Source organism: Scyliorhinus torazame, chromosome 8, assembly GCF_047496885.1.
Source record: "Scyliorhinus torazame isolate Kashiwa2021f chromosome 8, sScyTor2.1, whole genome shotgun sequence".
Classification (NCBI taxonomy): Eukaryota; Metazoa; Chordata; class Chondrichthyes; order Carcharhiniformes; family Scyliorhinidae; genus Scyliorhinus; species Scyliorhinus torazame.
Window position 1 is genome coordinate 75,914,028 of NC_092714.1, and position 21,965 is coordinate 75,935,992.

The 21,965-nt window shown below is 50.2% G+C and overlaps 1 protein-coding gene across 1 annotated transcript in view; it reads left to right on the forward strand.

Moving 5' to 3' along the window:
* The window catches only part of mao (monoamine oxidase), a 354,990-nt gene that overhangs the window by 311,670 nt on the left and 21,355 nt on the right, over positions 1-21,965 (forward strand). The window contains exon 14 of the mRNA XM_072513844.1: positions 19,590-19,652. Coding sequence (XP_072369945.1) covers positions 19,590-19,652 — 63 coding nt within the window. The remainder of the gene's footprint in view (positions 1-19,589; positions 19,653-21,965) is intronic.

The window sequence follows — 21,965 nt, forward strand, 5'->3', positions numbered from 1 at the left end:
CGCTCCAAGCCTGCGCCGATCACGTGTCCTATCTGGACCAACCGCCTGTATCCTTCTATACCCCGTCTGTTCATGTGCCTATCCAGATAAGTCTTAAAGGTCACTAATGTACCTGCCTCAACCTCCTCACTAGGCAGTGCATTCCAGGCCACCACCACCTTCTGTGTAAAAAACCTCCCCCGCACAATTCCACTGAACCTGTCCCCCCTCACCTTGAACTTGTGCTCCCTTGTAATTCTGCCCTGGGAAAAAGCCTCCAACTGTTCACCTTATCTCTACCCCTCATAATTTTATAAACTTCTATCAGGTCTCCCCTCAGCCTCCGTCTCTCTAGGGAGAACAATCCCAGTTTATTCAATCTCTTATCATAGCTAATACCCTCCATACCAGGCTACATCCTGGTAAACCTTTTCTGTACTCTCTCCAAAGCTTCTGGTAGTGTGGTGATCAGAATTGAACACAGTATTCCAAATGTGGCCAACCAACGTTCTGTATAACTGTAACATAATTTTTGGGCTTTTATACTCGATGCCCCATCCTATGAAGGCAAGCATGCCGTATGCTTTCTTTATCACCATTTCCACCTGTGCTGCCACGTTTAAGGATCTGTGGACCTGCACGCCCAGATTTCTCTGTGCATCTCCACTCCTGATGGTTCTGCCATTTATTTTATAGCTCCCACCTGAATTGGATCGACCAAAATGCATCACCTCGCATTTGTCCAGTTAAATTCCATCTGCCGTTTTTCTGCCCAATTTTGCAGCCTATCTATATCCTGTTGTATTCTCTGACAATATTCACCACTATCTGAAACTCCAGCAATTTAGTATCATCCGCAAACTTGCTAATCAGACCCGCTACATTTTCTTCCAAGTCATTTGTATATATTACAAAGAGCAGAGGTCCCAGTACTGATCCCTGCGGAACACCACTAATTACAAATCTCCATTCGGAAAAACATCCTTCCACTGCTACCCTCTGTCTTCTCTGGCCAAGCCAGTTCTGAATCCATCCAGCTAGTTCACCCCTGACCCTTGAGGGTGGCACGGTAGCACAGCGGTTAGCACAGTTGCTTCACAGCTCCAGGGTCCCAGGTTTGATTCCCGGCTTGGGTCACTGTCTGTGTGGAGTCTGCACGTTCTCCCCATGTCTGCGTGGGTTTCCCCCGGGTGCTCCGGTTTCCTCCCACAGTCCAAGATGTGCAGGTTAGGTGGATTGGCCATGTTAAATTGCCCTTAGTGGAGGCTTAGAGAATCCCGGCCAAAGATTTCTGTTAGAGGCCCAGTGGTTTCATCTCTTGTTTCCTTCAGTAATGTGGGATAGATGCCACCTGGCCCTGGGGATTTGTTCACCTAAATGCTTTTTAACACACCTAACACTTCCTCCCTCGTAATAACGATGCTTACACATCCCTCTGAGACACCACCAACCAATGTGTCCCTCTCCTTTGTGAATACCGATGCAAAATACTCATTAAGGATCTCACCTACTTCCTTTGGTTCTACACATAATTTCCCTCCTTTATCTTTGAGTGGACCAACTGTTTCTCTAGCTACCCTCTTGTTCCTAATATACGTATAAAATGCCTTGGGATTCTCCTTAATCCTGTCTGCGAAGGGCATTTTGTGACCCCCTTTTTGCCCTCCTAACCCCCTGCTTGAGCTCTGTTCTGTTCTCCTTGTATTCCTCAAGTGCTTCATCCATTTTTAGTTGCCTGTACCTCACGTATGCATCTGTGCAGTATATGGAATAGCTCCTGCAGGAGTTACATATTCAAAAGGAAATGATAGTTAAAGATCTAATGGGACTAAAAATGCAGAGTTGCCACGCCCAGATGATTGGCATGTCAGAAAACTGAAACTGGTTAGGGAAAGGGTAACAGAAGAATAACTGTAAATTGGAAACAGGGATTGAACCAAAGGGCTTGAGAGAAATCCTAACCCCCAATTCAAGAGAAGGGGAGGAAATTATGCAGGAAATTCTAAGCCTGTGATACATTGGTTGTGGTAAAGTTCTGCAGTTCATTAAATATGGGATACATTAGTTAACTGTCCTGGTTGAGACGAGAAGGAAAATATAAACACGCATCAATGTCAACTGGACTACTCTGTAAAGTTATAATTTTAAAAAATGGACAAGGTTTTACCCTGACTCACCATGACTCATACCTGAGGAATATCTAACCTTCAGACAAACCAGCAGAGTCTCATTATCCTTAATCAGGCGCTAATGTTCCTTCCTGGAGTTGCACTTTTCAGAAGAAGAGTTCTGGCCACCAGAGATGTTGTGTCTCCAAGGACAAAGGCAGCTTTGTTTGCGCCTCTAAATCTCCCATCTGGGGTTAATGGCCCAACTGTTACCTGCTCCAAAACACAATGGTTTTCAATTGGGGACATTGTTGACAAACCCAAAACCACACTGTTGCATGACTGTGACTTGTGCTATCTGAATTCCTTTAATGAATAAGCTGTTGGATCTTATCTTCAGTCACTGTTTGATCTCCAAAAAGGACACTAATTCCAGGCAAACGGCCTGTCGCTGTCTATCATCTTACCATGAAACAGGTAGCAATGGAGGGGGCTCTATCCAGGTACAATCGCCTGACCCTCATCTACACTGTGAACCACTGGAACACTGGAGTTTGCACTTTCTCCCCGTGTCTGTGTGGGTTTTTTCTGGGTACTCCCATAATCCAAAAATGTGCAGGTTAGGCGGATTGACAATGATAAAAATTGCCCCTTAGTGTCCAGGGATGTACAAATTAGGTGGGATTACAGGGATAGGGCAGAGGTTTGGGGTTAGGTAGAGTGCTCTTTCAGAGGGCCATTGCAGACTCGATGGGCCAAATCTCCTTCTGCATTGTAGAGATTCTATGAACACTTTGTGCCTTTGTGTCTATTGCAACTCTCAGTGCCTTCTCCCCTCATGGCAGTCTCACTTGTGAAAAGTGGGACCACCCTGCAACAATCAACCAACCTACCGTCTAAAGAAGCATTCCATTTGACTTTCAGTCATGGATCCTGGACTTATTAAAACTCTAACTTGTTGTGTTCTTGTTCTGTACCTCTTTTTTCTCTCATCCCTCTTTATTTTATGAGGCAAAAGGGATAGCATTGTGGAGCCCTTTTCCATGTTTTGTGTGTGTGAAGTAAACTAACCTTTTTATTTGATCTTATCTCAAGTTTGCTGTGTGAGTTATTCAAAGAGGATTGGAACACTCCACATTTAAGGGTCGGGGAAAATATGCTGCCACTTCTGAAGGAGCACATCAAAAACACATCTTTGAGAACAGGTAGTGAAAGGAGAAATCGGGGCTGTTTAAATTAATCCCCGTCCTGTCCATACAATTGGAAACGTGTGGGCTAAAAGGAGCAGTTAGCATAGATGTGTAAAGGATGAGTAGTCCTCAATGAATTTAACTAAATTTTTTGAGGATATCAATATATGAAGAGAATCTGATTACAAGGCATTCATAATAGATTTGTGTAACCATATGGATAAAGATATGACTGACGACTGAAAGAAGCAAAGTGAGATGAATGAATATTTCTGAATTGGTGGAAAATAGGTAACAAATGTGCCTCAGGGGTCTGTGCTGAAACCTAATGCAAAAACAAAATACTGTGGATGCTGGAAATCTGAAATAAATACTGAAATGCTGTAAATACTCAACAGACCTGGCAATGTCTGTGTAGCAAGAAACAGAATTAGCGTTAAGTGACCTTTCTTCAGAACCAGTTATGATAAAAGATCATTCGATTGAATCCTTAACTTTATTTCACCATCTGTAAGTATTGCCGGACCTGTTGATTATTTCCAGTATCTTCTATTTTTATATGTTGGAACCTATTTGCTTTCCATTTAGATAAATGATTTGGAGATAGGCACAAGAGGAACCATATTGAAGATTTTTAAAAGCTACCAAGAGGAAGAATGGAGGGGAATGCATCTGAAAAACACAAGTTTTGATTTCTACAGAAAGCTCAAATTACAATGTTAGAATTGTTCTTAATGCATCCAATAATACTCTGTGAGTTTAAGTCAAGAGTCATAAATAAATTTAGGGGGAGTAAAATGCAGTTAATTTAATATTTTATTTGAATTAAAATTTCAAACCACATTAGAGAATGTCAGAAATAATTGTGTTTTTATGTAAATTAATGTTGAAGTGCAATTTTCATTAACCTTAAAGTAATTAGAAAATAGAATTTCAAGTTAATGCCATGAATGTCACCATATTTGCAGAGTCCCGAGATCCCAGGGATTCCAAACTACCAATCTCCCAAAGGGGAAGAATAGGAGTTTTAGGTGGAGGGAAACCTTCAACCTTCTGATTTCTGAACTCCCTTTACAATTGTATTGTATGTGCATGTCTCCTCCTCACATATGCACACACGCATGGATACCACCCTCCCCCCTTACCTTCTTGGTTACCTCCACTAGTAAAAAGAACAGAGAAGTCCAGGCAGCAAATGTCTCCATGAAAGCATTTGGTAGACACTGGGTAATGATACCTCTTTGCCTCAGATGGGTTATGCTGCCGTCTTGAGGATTTTATCTCTCCAGCTCCATCAAAAAAACTGAGACTTATTAAAATTGAAGCTACGAGCCTTTGTGAAACCGTCTAATGTATTTAAGATTATTCAGTCATCTATTATTTAATTTGCAACGGTTAGACATTGACCCTTTCCTTTCCAGCACAATGTTGTTCAACTCCCATCTGTTTGTGCCAAATGGACGGTCATTCTCTCTGATGTTTGAATGCTAACTCACATGTAGCAATTGTTAACCAAGCATTCAGGGATTTGTGGATTCATTGTTTGCTTCACCATGTAGCCTAATACTTCATACTCATGCAACCTCTCAGATTTCTCTTTTTAGTGTAATTGCTCATTCAACGCTCACTGCACTGGGAGATAATTCATTCCAGAAATCAATTAAAAAACCCACCGAGGGGAAAAATACAATTTCTCATTTTGGCAGTGGGTTTCCTCAATTTTAGATTGTTTCCCCAATCAGTGCACTGTACTGAAAGGTCCTCTAGAGTCTATTTGATTTATCCCCTTAATTGTTTAAAATACTGAAAATGTATCTTCTCTTGGAAAATAATCTGCACTCTTGACAATTGTCATCAATCAGGAATAATCCTTTTTGCCACTTTGTATAGCGATTGAAAACTGTAAGGTAACCATTGCAATACTATGTGTGCGATTTAACTAAATGGGAACAAAGTCTCATAGCGAGTGCATTTAGCTACGTGTTTCCCACGGCTCGCAGCACCAACAAACACAAAGCTATCAAACATCACTTGGGTTAGATAGGGGGCCTAAGCGGGGAACACGCAGCCAAGGCCATACATAGCCCTGTTTTGTGCACTGAGGAGCTCCACTCACCATTTAAAAATAGCGTCCCAATCGCTTGACCCCTGACGTGACCCCCGATACCACCAAGCCCCAATTCGCCATGAGGGGTCCCTGGGGCCCCCTGCAATTCCCAACACCCACACTGGGCACACCAAGCCCGATCGCCACCATGTGAAAAATGACAGCTTGGCACCTTGGCAGTGCCATAGGGCATGCACCTGGGGGCCTCCAATCCCCTGGGAGTGCCGTTCCATCTGGTCCCTGTTTGTGGAGACCAGTACTGAATGGCACTCACCCGAGGTCTCCTAGGCGAAGGGGATAGATCCCAACGCCTCGGGTGCCTCGGGAAACTGCATATTAGAGTGAGGCTAGCTGTCTCTCTCTTATATGAAGATTTGCTAGCTGTCTCTCATATGGAGATTTGCCAAAATGTGATCCCGCCCATGATGGGCAGGATTCACATCGCAACGTTTCACGAGATCGCGTTAGATCTTGCTAGGCGGTGCACGCCAGGTAGATTCCGGGAGTGGAGTCTCCTGGTTTCTATCGGCCACATTGCGCGCGTGGCGAGCTGCTTTTTGGGTGCGGCGTGGGCGTTCGATCGCGCCCTATGTATCCAGTTATGAACAGCTATCTAGCGTTGACAGATTTGCCTTGCATTATAAATGTGGCAGAAATAGCAATAGGAGATTTGGCATATCTTAGAGAATTTTTCCAAATACTTTGACACATCAATATGCTATTTGAGATACGTGGTTAAGAACTGCTAACAGTATGTGGAAACAGAGTTTTTGTTATCATCGTTGTAGGTCTTAGCTTAAGTTGTCCTTGGTGAGGATTGATAGAGGCTGGTGATAAACATTGTTGAATAAAATGTATTCTCACAACTGTGTACAGGACAAGGCTGAACACGAGGCTTCATACAGAACCACCTCCCTGTTGTCTTGTGATTTACATAACCGTTGATGCAGACTATTTACATATTTAACAAGCCCTTTACACTACATCTGTCCCCAAATGTTTATATTAAGTTTTAAATATTTTATACAAAATTACCAAACGCAACCAAATATCCTTAAAAGAAAACAAGAGAAACGCAGCAAAATAAAAGACCAGAATGTACTGCCCTCCTCCGACCCCAAACAGGAGAGAATCTGCTCCAGAAAGGAAGATGGCTGCAACACCAGAAAAGCCCCAAAAAAACTTTCAACAAAACTCTGCACTGGACGCACCTAAACCCGTCCGAGTCCACCAGCCCAAACTTCTCCTTCAGCTTCTCCAAGCTGGCAAACCTCCCCTACAAAAATAAATCCCCCACTCTCTCCAGCCCTCTCTCGCTCCATGCACAAAATGTGGCGACCAGTCGTGCCGGCTCAAACAGATGGTTAGCTCAAATTGGAGCCAGCCTTGAAGCTTCCCCGTAACTTAAAATGCTGGCGGAGTTGCCTCCATATTTTTAACATGGCCACCGCCACAGGATTCGGTGAGTACTTTGCCGGCGCCAATGGAAGTAGTGCCCCCAAACCTGTCCCCCTACACTACTTTGACTCCATCTGAACCCAAAGAGCCCCTGGGTCGCCGCACCACACCCAGCACTTTCTCCATGTTAGCTGCCCAATAATAATATAGCAAATTTGGCAAAGCTAAGTCCCTGCCTGTCTCTCCCTGTGAGGCACCCCCCCCTCCGAATCCTCGAGGCCTTACCTGCCGAAATAAATCATAAATAAGCCGCTCGACCTTTTGGGAAAATGACTTAGGCAGAGGCACCAGGAGACACTGATATACAAATCTCAGCAAGATGTTCATTGTAACCGATTGGACACGGCCCACCGACGAGCGCGGGAGACTATCCCACCTCTGCAAATCCACCTTAACTCCACCCACCAGGCGAGTATAATTCAACCTCCAAAGTTGCTGCCAATGCCCCACCATCTGGCTCTCTAGGTATCGAAAATTAATCCCTGCCAACCGAAACGGCAACCCCCCTGTGGGATCCCTCTGTGGGATCCTTGTCCTTCTTCAGGAGCAGCAAGATGGATGCTTGTCCCAGTGTCCCTGGAAGGGTGCCCCGCGCAAAGGAGTCCCTGAATATACCCAACAACAATGGACCCAACAGATCTGAAAATGTCTTATAAAATTCCACCGGGAACCCACCCTGACCACGGTGCCTTCCCTGCCTGCACCTGCTTCAACGTTGCCTGAATCTCCTCCAGGGACAATGGCACCTCCAGCTTCACCCGCAGATCCTCCCCCAACTTAGGAAACTCCAGCCCCCCCAAAAACTCTGCTTTCCTTCATTCATCCCCCGGCAGCTCTGACCTAAGTAACCTCTCTTAGAAGGTGCTAAACACCCCATTCACCTTTCTGGGGCGGAGACCAACCTACCCTCCAGATCCCTGACCTGAACAGTCTCCCTGTCTATGTCCTGTTGCCTCAGTTCGTACACCAAAAGATGACTGGCCTTCTTCCCATACTCAAAAACTGCCCACTTCCCCCGCCTCAAGTGCCGCACCGCCCTATCCTGGCCAGCAGGTCAAACTGCAATGGCAATTCTTTCCTACATGCCAAGAGCTCCGGAGCCGGGTGCCTCGCATATCTACTGTCCACCCGTAGAATCTCATCCGCTAGTCTCTGTCACTCCTCCCTCGCCTTTGCCGCCACATGTGCCTTAAACGTAATAATCTCTCCCATGATTACCATCTTCAACGCCTCCCACAAAATTGAGGGTGAAACCTCCCTGTTATCATTATATTCCATGTGCTCCCATATGGCCCTCAAGACCTCACACAGAACCCCAGGTCTGCTAACAACCCAACGTCCAACCACCACCCCTACTACTCTCCCAACCAACCTCCACACCACGTCCACCCAATATGGAGCATGCTCGGAAATAACCACAGCTGAGTACCCAGCCTTCCTCAACCCCGCCAGAAGAGCCCGGCTCATAATAAAATAATTAATCCTCGAATACATCTTGTGTTCCAAAGAAAAAAACAAAAAATCCTTCCCCTCCAGGATGCATAAACTGCCAAAGGTCTGCCTCCTCCATAAATGCAGACAATACATTTGCCATCCCCACTGAGACCAATAATTTTGGCCTAGAGCGATCCAACTTTGGGTCCAAGACACAGTTCATATCACCCCTCCAAAATCAATTGGTGGTTGTGCAAATCCTCGAACTCGCCATGCTTTCTCTTGAAATGCCTTTGAAGTTTTGAGGGCTTCAATCTGCCATTTGCCAGTACTTCCCTGCATATAACACACACAAACTTTGCATCCTGATTTGCAGTAGCACAATTAATAAACCCATACCTCAAAAAATCATCTTTCTACTGCTTCTTCATGGGTTGTTCACCAGAGGCCCTGGAGCTCACACCAACACGGCTGGCATCTACAAAATGGAGGAATCTCTCTCACGCCAAGAGCACATGACGTCAGTGTCCGGGACACGTGATCTGCTCTTTGCCGCCGTTTCTGGAGAGAAGACTCCATCGATCCTTTAAAAGAATATGCTCCTGGGTCAGCGCACTGATGTCAGAAGGAGGCAGTCTGCCTCGCTGGGCTCTGGGCCTGCGCACTACTGAGGGGGCACGCATGTGTGGGACAGCCAGCATTCTGAAAGCCAGTCACGGTCAGCATTTTTAAAAGCCGGTTGCAGCCGTTGGTCACTTCTTCGCGAATTTGGAAAGACCGCGATCCTTCTGACACCCGCCTGACGGTCGTAACCCTGACTTTGAAAATGACTACTCCCAACCCATCAAGCCTCACCAAACTGGCCCAATAAGTCGCAGCCTCTTCCAGCACACCACTCCTGTTAATTAGCCTACCTCTTAGTGCTAGCAAGGGACGTCATTCTCCGACCCCCCAGCGGGTCGGAGAAAGGCCGTTGACCGCCGTGAATCCCGGTTGGCGGGCCCCCCCGCTCGATTCTCCAGCCCGGATGGACCGAAGTCCCGCCAAGAAATTGCCTGTCCCGCCGGCATAAATTAGAGTTGCTATTTACCGGCGGGACAAGGCGGCGTGGGCGGGCTCCGGGGTCCTGGGGGGGGGGGGGGGCGCAGGGCGATCTGGCCCCGGGGCGTGCCCCCACGGTGGCCTGGCCCGCGATCGGGGCCCACCGATCCGCAGGCGGGCCTGTGCCGTGGGGGCATTCTTTCCCTTCCGCCTCCGCCACGGTCTCCACCATGGCGGAGGTGGAAGAGACTCCCTCCACTACGCATACGTGGGAAACTGTCAGCGGCCGCTGACGCTCCCGCGCATGTGCCGCCAGGAGATGTCATTTCCGCGCCAGCTGGCAGGGCAACAAACGCCGTTTCCCCCTCAATGTTGGGGCTCGGCCCCCAAAGATGCAGAGCATTCCGCACCTTTGGGGCGGTGCGATGCCTGTCTGATTGGCGCCGTTTTGGGTGCCAGTCGGCGGACATCGTGCCGTTTGGGGAGAATTTCGCCCAAGGTGTTCCACCACCCCCCCCCCCCCCCCCAAGGATCCGCCCTAAAAACAAACACTCAAAACAAGGGCCTACAGCCCCATTGCCCATGCCCATATTTCCTACCCCCATGGCCCATTCCCATCATACCCACCGTGTTTCTCTGTTCCTCCAATTACCCTATCAAAGCCCCAGCTCTACCATCCCCATAACCTTGGTCTCCAGGAAAGAAAAGAATCCCCCCACCATCCTTCAAGAAAAAAGGAAGAGCAAAAACAAAGCACACCATATTATGATATTTACAGTCACCCCACTTACACATCTACAACAAAGAACATCCCACCAACCCTCCTCAAGCCAGTCCCAGTCCTTTGTCTTTGATGAAGGTCTTAGCCAGCTCCAGCATGTCGAAAAAAATGATCCTTCGAGTCCACTGTGACTCTCAGCCCCACTGGATACACCACCCCATCCACACTCCCTTATTTCACAATGCCGCCTTCACCCAAATCCTGAATCACAGTGACTTCATTGCAGTGTTAATGTAAGCCTATTTGTGATACTATTAAAGATTATTAATATTATTAAAGGCTGCCTGCCGCTTCGCCAACTCGGTGCCAATGTCTTGGTAGATGCGCAGAGTATACCCTTCCCAATGGATGTTCCAACTCTTTCTGGCCCATTCCAGGACCCGCTTCTTCCTCTGGTAACTGTGAAATCGGATGATCACCGCCTTGGCTTCTGTAGCAAGACCCGATGCGCCCTGTCCGATTCTGGCGCAGTGAATACTTCATCCCAGGCCACCAACCAAGAACATTCCTGAGAAATACTCAGTTGTGCTCAGGCCCTCCACGCCCTCTGGCAAACGCACCACCCTGGGGTTCATGCCCCTCGACCTGTTCTCCAGATCCTCCACTTTGGCTTTCAGGCCCTTATTCCTCTCTGACATAAGCAGGTGATCCTCATACCTCGACGAGACTTCCTCTTTTTAAAAAAAATATATATTTATTCAAATTTTTCAACAAACTTTTAACAAACCCACCCCCCCAACAAAAAGAAAGAAACAAGAACACAATCAGAAATTATACATTGGATTTCCCCCACATACAATAACCCCCATATAACATTTAAAAACACAAATAGGGAACCCCCCCCACCTTCACCCAAACGCCACCCCAAAAGAAACCCCCCCCTGCCCCCCCCCCCCCCCGCCCTTGGGCTGCTGCTGCTGCTGACCTCCTCCTAACACTCCGCGAGATAGTCTAGGAACGGTTGCCACCGCCTGAGGAACCCCTGCACAGACCCTCGCAAGGCAAACTTTATCCTCTCCAGCTTGATGAACCCTGCCATGTCATTGATCCAAGCTTCCACACTAGGGGGCTTTGCATCTTTCCATAATAGCAAAATCCTCCGCCGGGCTACCAGGGACGCAAAGGCCAGGATACCGGCCTCTTTCGCCTCCTGCACTCCCGGCTCGTCCGATACCCCAAATAATGCCAATCCCCAGTTCGGCTTGACCCGGGCATTTACCACCTTGGGCATAGTCCTCGCAAAAGCCCTCCAAAACCCATCCAGCGCCGGGCACGACCAGAAAAGTTGGACGTGATTTGCCGGGCTCCCCGAGCACCTCCCACAACTGTCCTCCACCCCAAAGAACATACTCAACCTCGCCCCTGTCATATGCGCTCTGTGAGTAACTTTGAACTGTATTAGGCTGAGCCTGGCGCAAGAGGAGGAAGAATTAACCCTACTCAGGGCATCAGCCTACAGACCCTCATCTATCTCCTCCCCAAGCCCCTCCTCCCACTTGCCCTTTAACTCCTCCACCAGGGCCTCCTCCTCTTCCTTCAGCTCCTGGTAAATCGCCGAAACCTTGCCTTCTCCAACCCACACACCCGAAATCACCCTGTCCTGAATCCCACGTGCCGGAAGCAGCGGGAATTCCCTCACCTGCTGCCTCACAAACACCCTCACTTGCATGTACCTGAAAGCGTTTCCCGGGGGTAGCCCAAACTTCTCCTCCAGCGCCCCTAGGCTCGCAAACGTCCCATCAATGAACAGGTCCCCCATTCTTCTAATCCCTGCCCGATGCCAGCTCCGAAAGCCCCCATCCAGCCTTCCCGGGACGAACCAATGATTCTCCCAAATCGGGGACCAAACCGAGGCCCCCACCTCGCCCCTGTGTCGCTTCCACAGCACCCAGATCTTCAGCGTCGCCACCACCACCGGACTCGTGGTGTACCTTGTCGGCGAGAGCGGCAGCGGTGCCGTCACCAGCACCCTCAGGCTCGTGCCCACACAGGATGCCATCTCCATGCCGCCCCCTCTCCCTCCATTACCCACTTATGGATCATCGCCACATTGGCTGCCCAATAATAGCCACACAAATTCGGCAGCGCCAGCCCCCCCCTGTCCCTGCTACGCTTCAGAAACACCCTCTTCACCCTCGGGGTCTTATTCGCCCACACAAATCCCATGATGCGACTGCTTATCCGTTTGAAACAGGCCTTGGGGATCATAATGGGAAGGCACTGGGACACAAAGAGAAACCTTGGGAGGACCGTCATTTTGACCGACTGCACCCTACCCGCTAGTGAGAGTGGCAGCATATCCCATCTTTTAAAATCCTCCTCCATCTGCTCCACCAACCGTGTCAAATTGAGCTTGTGCAGGGCCCCCCAACGCCTAGCTACTTGGATCCCTAGGTACCGAAAGCTCTTTTCCGCCCTCTTCAGCGGTAGCTCATCTATCCCCCTTCTCTGGTCCCCTGGATGCACCACAAAGAGCTCACTCTTCTCTACGCTGAGTTTATACCCCGAAAAGTCCCCAAACTCCCTAAGAGTCCGTATTACCTCCACCATTCCCTCCACTGGATCTGCCACAGACAACAGGTCGTCGGCGTACAACAACACCTGGTGTTCCTCTCCCCCCCGGACCAGTCCCCTCCATTTCCTGGACTCCCTCAGTGCCATGGCCAACGGCTCAATTGCCAGTGCAAACAACAAGGAGGATAAGGGGCACCCCTGCCTCGTCCCCCGGTACAGCCAAAAGTACTCCGACCTCTGCCGGTTCGTAGCCACACTCGCCACCGGGGCTCTATATAGCAGCCTGACCCAACTGACGAATCCCTCCCCGAACCCAAACCTCCGCAACACTTCCCAAAGATACTCCCACTCCACCCGATCAAAGGCCTTCTCCGCGTCCATAGCTGCCACTATCTCCGCTTCTCCCTCCACCGAGGGCATCATAATCACATTGAGGAGCCTCCGCACGTTTGTGTTTAGCTGCCTACCCTTCACAAATCCCGTCTGGTCCTCATGAATCACCCCCGGGACACAGTCCTCAATTCTCGTAGCCAGCACCTTCACCAGCAACTTAGCGTCAACATTGAGGAGCGAGATCGGTCTATATGACCCACATTGCAATGGATCCTTATCCTGCTTCAAGATCAAAGAGATCAGCGCCCTGGACATTGTCGGGGGCAAGGTCCCCCCCTCCCTAGCCTTATTAGAAGTCCTCAGTAGCAACGGGTCCAGCAGGTCCATGTATTTCCTGTAGAATTCAACCGGGAACCCATCCGGCCCCGGGGCCTTCCCCGCCTGCATGCTCCCCAATCCTTTAACCAGATCCTTCAGCCCAATCGGAGCCCCCAAACCAGCCACCTCCTCCTCCTCCACCCTCGGGAACCTCAGCTGATCTAGGAATCGTCGCATCCCCTCCCCCCCGCTGGGGGCTCAGACCTGTATAGATCCCCATAGAAGTCCCTCAATACCTCGTTTATTCTCACCGCACTCGGCACCGTATTCCCCCCTCTATTCTTAACTCCACCAATCTCCCTCGCTGCCTCCCTCTTACGAAGCTGATGTGCCAGCATCCGACTCGCCTTCTCCCCATACTCATACGTCGCCCCCTGCGCTTTCCTCCACTGTGCCTCTGGTTTCCCCGTGGTCAACAAGTCAAATTCCGGTTGGAGGTTCCGTCGCTCCCGAAGTAGCCCCTCCTCGGGGGCCTCTGCATACCTCCTGTCTACCCTTAGAATCTCCCCCACCAACCTCCCCCTCTCCCTCCCCTCTCTCTTCTCCCTGTGGGCCCTAATGGAGATTAGGTCTCCCCTGACCACCGCCTTCAACACCTCCCAGACTACCCCCACCTGCACCTCCCCGTTATCGTTGGCCTCCAAATATCTTTCAATACACCTCCGCACCCGCCTGCACACCCCCTCATCCGCCAACAGTCCCACATCGAGGCGCCACAGCGGGCGCTGGTCCCGCTCCTCCCCCAACTCCAGCTCCACCCAATGCAGGGCGTGGTCCGAGATGGCTATGGCCGAATATTCCATTCCCTCCACTTTCGGGATTAGCGCCCTACTCAAAATGAAAAAATCTATCCGGGAGTAGGCTCTATGGACGTGGGAAAAGAAGGAAAATTCCCTGGCCAGCGGCCTGGCAAACATCCATGGTCCCACTTCCCCCATCTGGTCCATAAACCCCCTGAGCACCTTGGCCGCAGCCGGCCTCTTACCCATCCTGGACCTAGAGCGATCCAGTGCTGGGTCCAGCACCGTGTTGAAGTGCCCCCCCATTATCAAGCTTCCTACTTCCAGATCCGGAATCCGACCCAGCATGCGTTTCATAAATCCGGCATCATCCCAATTCGGGGCATATACGTTCACCAGTACCCCCTGCACCCCCTGCAACCTACCACTCACCATCACATATCGACCTCCATTATCCACTACAATATTCAGTGTCTCGAACGACACCCGCTGCCCCACCAGTATTGCAACCCCTCTGTTCTTCGCATCCAGCCCTAAATGAAAGACCTGTCCTACCCATCCCTTTCTCAGCCTAACCTGATCTGCCACCTTCAGGTGTATCTCCTGGAGCATAACCACGTCTGCCTTCAGTCCCTTTAAGTGCACAAACAACCGGGCCCTCTTGACCGGCCCGTTCAGGCCCCTCACATTCCAAGTTATCCGATTGGGGGGCTGCTCGCGCCCCCCCCCACCCTCCACCTGCCGAATAGCCAATTACTTTTCTAGGCCAGCCACGTGCCCGCGCCTACCGCACCCTCCAGTCCACCAGGCGGCGGACCCCCGCTCCGACTACCTCTCCTACTTCCAGCTCCCTTTTGGCCAATGCAGCAGCAACCCAGTTCCCCCCCTCCCCCCCGCTAGATCCTCATCTAGCCATTTTGCTCCCCCCATGACACTCCCGTAAGTCAGCTGACTCCTTCTGACCCCGGCCTCTCCCGCCATTCCATCGACCCCCCAGTTTGAGAATCCCCCCACCCCTTGGCAGTCAGCGTGCGCTCCTCTCCAGCACCGCCCTTCCCCCCCCGGCCCAGCCCCCATCCTTCCCTAACGCGGGAAAAAGCTCGCGTTTTCCTGAGCCGGCCCCGCCCCCTCTGGCGCAGCTCCTTTTTGGGGCCTTACCCCAACTCCCCATCCCCGGGCCTCGACCCCTCCTCTTCCTCCATGAGGCCCTGCCCCTCCAACACCGACGCCCACACTCTCCCACAGCCGCCACATCAAATCCATTCACCCATCCCCACCCAGCACTCAAACAAAAAGAACACTCCCCAAACACGGTAAACACAGTAAACATCCCCCCACGACAAACCCTCAGTTTGAGTCCAACTTTTCAGTCTGTATAAAGTTCCATGCCTCATCGGGCGTTTCAAAATAGTGGTGCCGATCTTGGACTGTGACCCACAATCGCGCTGGCTGCAGCATCCCGAACTTCACCCCCTTCCGATGGAGCACCGCCTTAGCCCGGTTGAAACCAGCCCTCTTCTTAGCCACCTCCGCACTCCAGTCCTGATAAATTCGGATCTCCGTGTTCTCCCACCTGCTGCTCCGCTCTTTTTTGGCCCATCTCAGGACACACTCTCTGTCCACAAAGCGGGGGAGCCTCACCACTACAGCCCTTGGCGGCTCGTTGGCTTTGGTTCTCCTTGCCAGGACCCGATGAGCCCCATCCAGCTCCAGGGGCCTTGGGAAAGCTCCCACGCCCATTAGCGAATTGAGCATCGTGCTCATATATGCCCCGGCATCGGGCCCCTCCACTCCTTCGGGGAGACCCAGAATCTGAAGATTCTTCCTCCTCGACCTATTCTCCAGGTCCTCGAATTTTTCAGCTCACCTCTTGTGCAGCGCCTCGTGCGCCTCCACCTTCACCGCCAGGCCCAAGATCTCGTCCTCGTTCTCCGAGGCTTTTTGCAGCACCTGCCGGATCGCCGCCCCTTGGGCCTTCTGGGTCTCCACAAGCTTCTCAATCGCCGCCTTCATTGGCGCCAGCATTTCTGTCTTCAGCTCCTCAAAGCAGCGTTTAAGAAACTCCTGCAGCTCCTGCGACCACTGCGCCCACGCTGCTTGGTCTCCACCTGCCGCCATCTTGCTTTTCCTCCCTCGCACTTTTCGCTGCACCAGGATCACTTTTTTAGCCGCTCCACTCCTGGTCCAATCCATATAATGTCGGGGGGACCTTGCTGTCACCTTCCCACACTGGAAGCCGTCGAACAATTGCCGTTGGGGCCCCTCTGAAGAGCCCAAAAGTCCGTTCCCGGCGGGAGCTGCCGAACGTGCGATCTACCTAGGCATAGCCACAACCGGAAGTCCTCGACGAGGCTTCCTCAACGCCCTTGAGCATCTCCCCTTTTTTTTCACAGCTTTGGCAGCCTTGCCCAGCTGGTCCCACATCGGACCCAACACCTCCTCGATGGTGGTTTGAAAGATTCTCTGATCTCCTTCCCTTGTCGCTCGAATTGGCCATCCATCTGCCTGCCAAACTTCTCCAACTCCTGCACCATCACCCCAGCCAGTGTCTCCAGCACGATGGGTGTGGCCGCCTCCGCCATCTTTTCTCCCCTGGGTTCCTTTGTCGGGCTCCCAGCCAGGAGTTTCTTTCCCAGAGCTGCCTTCGATGAGGATTTTGACATTCCTCAGCAAACTTATTCAAACTCAACACCAATACACTGGGTTAGAACCCAGAATTTCTCAAAAAGAATGTGTAAAAAGGATCCAAATAACAGGATCTTGGCAGGAGCCACCTTTTGTGTGACCTGAATAAACATGCCGTCACTGGAAGTCCCTTGTTTACAGAGTTAACCATTGTGGCTGTTTCACCAATCTCCCTGACCTTATTCTCAGTTCTCTCAGAGGATGTACAGGATTCAAGTTCTCCTTGTTCTCTCTCAAACTCAGTCGAGTTATCAGAGACAACCAGCTCGCTATTCAGGTCACCTTCCTGATCTCCTGGCCAACTGATCCATTCCATTGAAGTTCGTCTTCTTTTCGATATGGGTGTGTTTCTGTTTCTTTTCACTATTCTATTTTCAGTCTCCACAAGATAAGAATCGCGGATGTAATGAGTTTTTCAAACCCTGGTTTTCATGATTGCGGTTACAAATTCATACTGATTCCCCGGCCTGGGGTTCTGGTAAGCCATGCACTCGATGGTGTTGATTGTTGTTTCTGGTTTGTTATGCATAGTGCACTTCCTCCTTCTCCCTTTCTCTCTCTGCTTGCTTCCTTGAGGAATGGCATAAGCATGTACGGAACAGCAGGAAGTTGAGTCCACAGTTGACTTCCCATTGATAGTTTGCATGGAGCCAGGCCATTCTGGAACAGTGTGGAACCGCTGAGGAATACCACCATTGGGGGGGGGGGGCACCTTCAGCAAGACCGGAAGATCCTGCTGGTAGGTAGCTGAAAATCATCCCCAAAATCTGACTATGAATTTTAATGTTAACATAAAGGATTTTATTACTGGATCCCTCATGCTTCTATCAATCTCCTATCATTAGCAGTTTTGAGCGTTATTGTAGCCAGTGGACCAGGTTTTTTCTGTGTCAGTGCTTGAACTGAGAGGAAAAGAGATTTTCCAGTTCATTGAGCTATCTTCAGCCTGCGGATGTGCTGGCTGTCATAGTTATTCCATGGACAAATTCACTGCTAGTTAATCATTGCAGAATTTCCAATGTTGTAGTATGATGTCTAATTAGAAAGCTATTGAAATGCATTGCATAAAATCCTACTTGATGGTGATTTTGGTTCCTGAAAGATGAATTCGGTTTACATTGCTATTTGACTTGAAAATAAGATCATTGTCAAATAAAAATTTAACTTGCCTGTATTCTTCCCATTCTCATGATTTTCCGTTGGAATGGTGATTAAAGTTGTTCTTTAGGCAAATGTAGAGCCCATTGGTAAACAGCATGTTCCCATCAAAAGCAATGAGAGAAAAGACCAGGTGATCTGTTTTGAGTATATTTGATGGGGACAGATGTTGCCAGGATGCTCTTTTAATGGTGCCAGGGAATCTTTTACATTCACCTGCATAGTTAGATTGGCCTTTGGTTTAACATACCATCTATAGACATCTCCAACAATGCAGGACTTTCAGAGTATTACACTGAAACAACGGGTGCTATTTTCCCCCCCACGCCGGGTGGGAGAATCGCCGGGGCGCCGCGCGAATCGCGCCACGCCGCCCTGACCGCCGTACGTGATTCTCCCACCCCCTGGAAACCAGCGGCGCGCGATTTGAAGCGGGCCGCTCAGAGAACCGGCGAGCGACGATCCTCCGGCTGGATGGGCCGAGCGGCCGCTACGACACAAAAGGTTCCCACCGGCGCCATCCACCCCGGTCGCTGCCGGCGGGAACTCTGCGGAAACACTAGGGGGGCGGCCTGTGGGGGGGGGGGGGCAGAGGAGTGGGGGGCTCCTTCACCGGGGTGGCCTCCGATGGGGTCTGGCCCGCGATCGGGGCCCACCAATCGGCGGGCCGGCCACCCCCCCCCCCCGGGCCTACCTCCTTCCGCGCGCGGCCCCAGAACACTGGCTCCATGTTGGTGAGGGGCATGCGCAGGATTGGGCTGCCCCAACTGCGCATGCGCGGGTTGGCGCGGCGCCCATTTGGTGCCACGTAAGGACGCTGGAGCGCTCCAGCGCCGTGCTGGTCCCCTGTGGGGGCCAGAATTGGTCATGTCCAGGCCCTGTTTGCGCCGTCGTGAAACGCGACGGCGTTCACGATGGCGCGAACACTTGGCCTCAATATCGGAGAATCGCCCCCATCAGCTGAGGTTATGTTCTCAAATCCTGTGTCGAAGCTTTAATCCATGATCTCATGACTCAGAGGTGAGACTGCTACTACTAAGCTAACCTGGCAGAGTTTCCAACCTCCAGCCAAAATACATCATAGCTAGAATATTTAGCTCAGCTTTCTTCTGTTCCGAGGATATAGCCTGTTTACAGTTTTTGCCCTTTGTGATATTGTCCAGTGACAGCACAGATTGGAACTTGCGACTATTTTCTGATATGTGCTGGTAGGAGGTGGTACTTCTACTGCATTAAGTACTTGGAAACCTATCCTCATTTAATCTTGGTGAGGCTCAAGGGGTTAGTCTGAATAGAAAACTTGTCCTGTGATAGTTTAAACACAGGGAAGGTAGAAGCGTTGCCCTGGTGATGCAGATAAGAGGTTAGTGCGTGTTTGCTGTCCTAAGCTTCTATTTCCGTAGTATTTGTTATCAGCAGTTAGTTGGCAAATATCAGATAATTGGTAGCGATCAGCCCGTTCTCTGTTATTCATGAAGGCCAGCCTTCTCAACCTTGCCCCTTGCCTGAGAGGTGTGGTGACCCTTAGGTTAAATCACCAGCAGTCAGCTCTCCCCTCAAAGGTGAAAGCAGCCTATGGTCATCTGGGACTATGGCGACTTTACACTGAAGGTAAACCCATTACCAGGAAATGTAAGATAACTTTACTAATATATACTTCTGCATTTTCTTTCCCCCCTTCAGATCCTGCATGAAATGGGAAAGATTTCGAAAAGTGAGATCTGGCAGGCTGAACCCCAGTCTTTGGTAAGTTTCTGAGCATTTCTATGATGTCGCTTGTGTGCTGTCTGTGGTCACATGGACTTTCTGCTCGAGGCCAACTGAGAATTGCAACATCACATTTTACCTGTCAGTCTTAATGTTCATCAACTGGGACCCCCTGCTGCTTTCAAATACATTTTTCTGTACATTATTAAAATAATTAGTACTACATGCAAATGTGTGTTCAGTCAATTGTTTTTGTCATGTGCACATGCTTGTGTGCTAATAAGATGATTTTTACAATCTTCATATACCACCTTATGATTTACACATGGAAGACTTCCTAATTCCACTAAAACTGCCATATGTAACCATAAAGCAGTTCCTCTATCAACTCTATATAACTTCTCAGACATCATTAATCTGTACTTCATTCAGAGGAAAGTCTCTAGTGCCTTGGAACATAGGTTCTTTATTTTATTGTTATATATATTTAAAACCCAAGACAAAAATAGTCAGTTAAAAATTGTGCACATTGGTTGTTCCTTTACCTTGTGATAACATTCAGGCTTGGTTGCTAGGAGGCAAGTAACATTCATGCTACACAAGTGGCAGGCAATGACCATTTCCAACAAGAGAGAATCCAACCATCTCTCTTTGACATTCAATAGCATTACCATGACTGAAACCACCACCATCAACATTCTGGGGGTTACCATTGACCAGAAACTGAACTGAACCAACTATATAAATACTGTGGCTACAAGAGCAGGTTAGGGACTGGGAATTATGTGACAAGTAACTCACTTCCTAACTCCCGAAAATCTGTCCACCATCCAAAAGACTCAAATCAAGAGTGTGATGGAATACTCTCTCACTGCCTGGATGAGTGCAGCTCCAACTTGTCAACTCAAGAGGCTTGACATCATCCAGGTCAAAGAAGCCGATTTGATTGGAACTCCATCCACCACCTTAAACATTTACTCCCTCCACCACTGACACACACTGGCACCAATGTGCACCATATACAGGATGCATTGCAACCACTCGTCAAGCTTCCCTTAACAATACCTTCCAAACCTGGGGCGCAATTCTCCGGAAACGGCGCAATGTCCGCCGACTGGCGCCCAAAACGGTGCAAATCAGACGGGCATCGCGCCGCCCCAAAGGTGCGGAATGCTCCGCATCTTTGGGGGCCAAGCCCCAACCTTAAGGGGCTAGGCCGGCGCCGGACGAATTTCCACCCTGCCAGCTGGCGGAAAAGGCCTTTGTTGCCCCGCCAGCTGGCGCGGAAATGACATCTCCGGGCGGCGCATGCGCGGGAGCGTCAGCGGCCGCTGACGGCATTCCCGCGCATGCGCAGTGGAGAGAGTCTCTTCCACCTCCGCCATGGTGGAGACCGTGGCGGAGGCGGAAGGGAAAGAGTGCCCCCACGGCACAGGATCGGTGGGCCCCGATCGCGGGCCAGGCCACCGTGGGGGCACCCCCCGGGGCCAGATCGCCCCGCGCCCCCCCCAGGACCCCAGAGCCCGCCTGCGCTGCCTTGTCCCGCCGGTAAGGTAGGTGGTTTAATTTACGCCGGCGGGACAAGCATTTTAGCGGCCGGACGTCGGCCCATCCGGGCCGGAGAATCGCGCGGGGTCCCCGCCAACCGGCGCGGCGCGATTCCCGCCCCCGCCGAATATCTGGTGCCGGAGACTTCGGCAGCTGGCGGGGGCGGGAATCACGCCCCTGGTTGATTTGATGCAAAGTCTTGTAACTTTGGCCGTGTGGATCCAATGTACATGTGCCCTTGGGTATGAGGAACCACCATCAGTGCTATTTAAAAGACAACCATCCAAACTTGTAGGTATGGTACTTTTATCTTCCGCTGTGGCAATGTTTGTGAAAGTATTGCCACTTGTCTTTAGAGATCTTTTGTTGAGCTAGTCACTCGTGCATCCATTCAGCAGAGACCAAAGAATTTGGTTACCTGTATCTGCCAAAAGTCTGCAACAGGTACAGTGCCTTTGCAATGGCAGCCACTGAAGCTTCCGTTGGTCAGCATGGCTAACAAATGGAACAAAAGCTGCAGAGATGGGAAGCTCAGAGCAGAGGGAGGAGGAAATACGCTCTCCATTGAAGGCTCTACTCACCTTAAGTGTTCTTGTAGAGCAATATTTAAAGTGACTCAGATCCTAACAATAGGGCAAGGATGGCACTACCAGTAACTGTAATGGTCACAGTCTTCTATGCAACCAGATCATTCCAGACAGGAGCAAGGCAACATATCAAACATCTCCCAGGACAGCATTTGTCACTGCATTTGGTTTGAGAGGTGACAAAGGCTCTACTTGTGAAGGGAGATGATTACAGGAT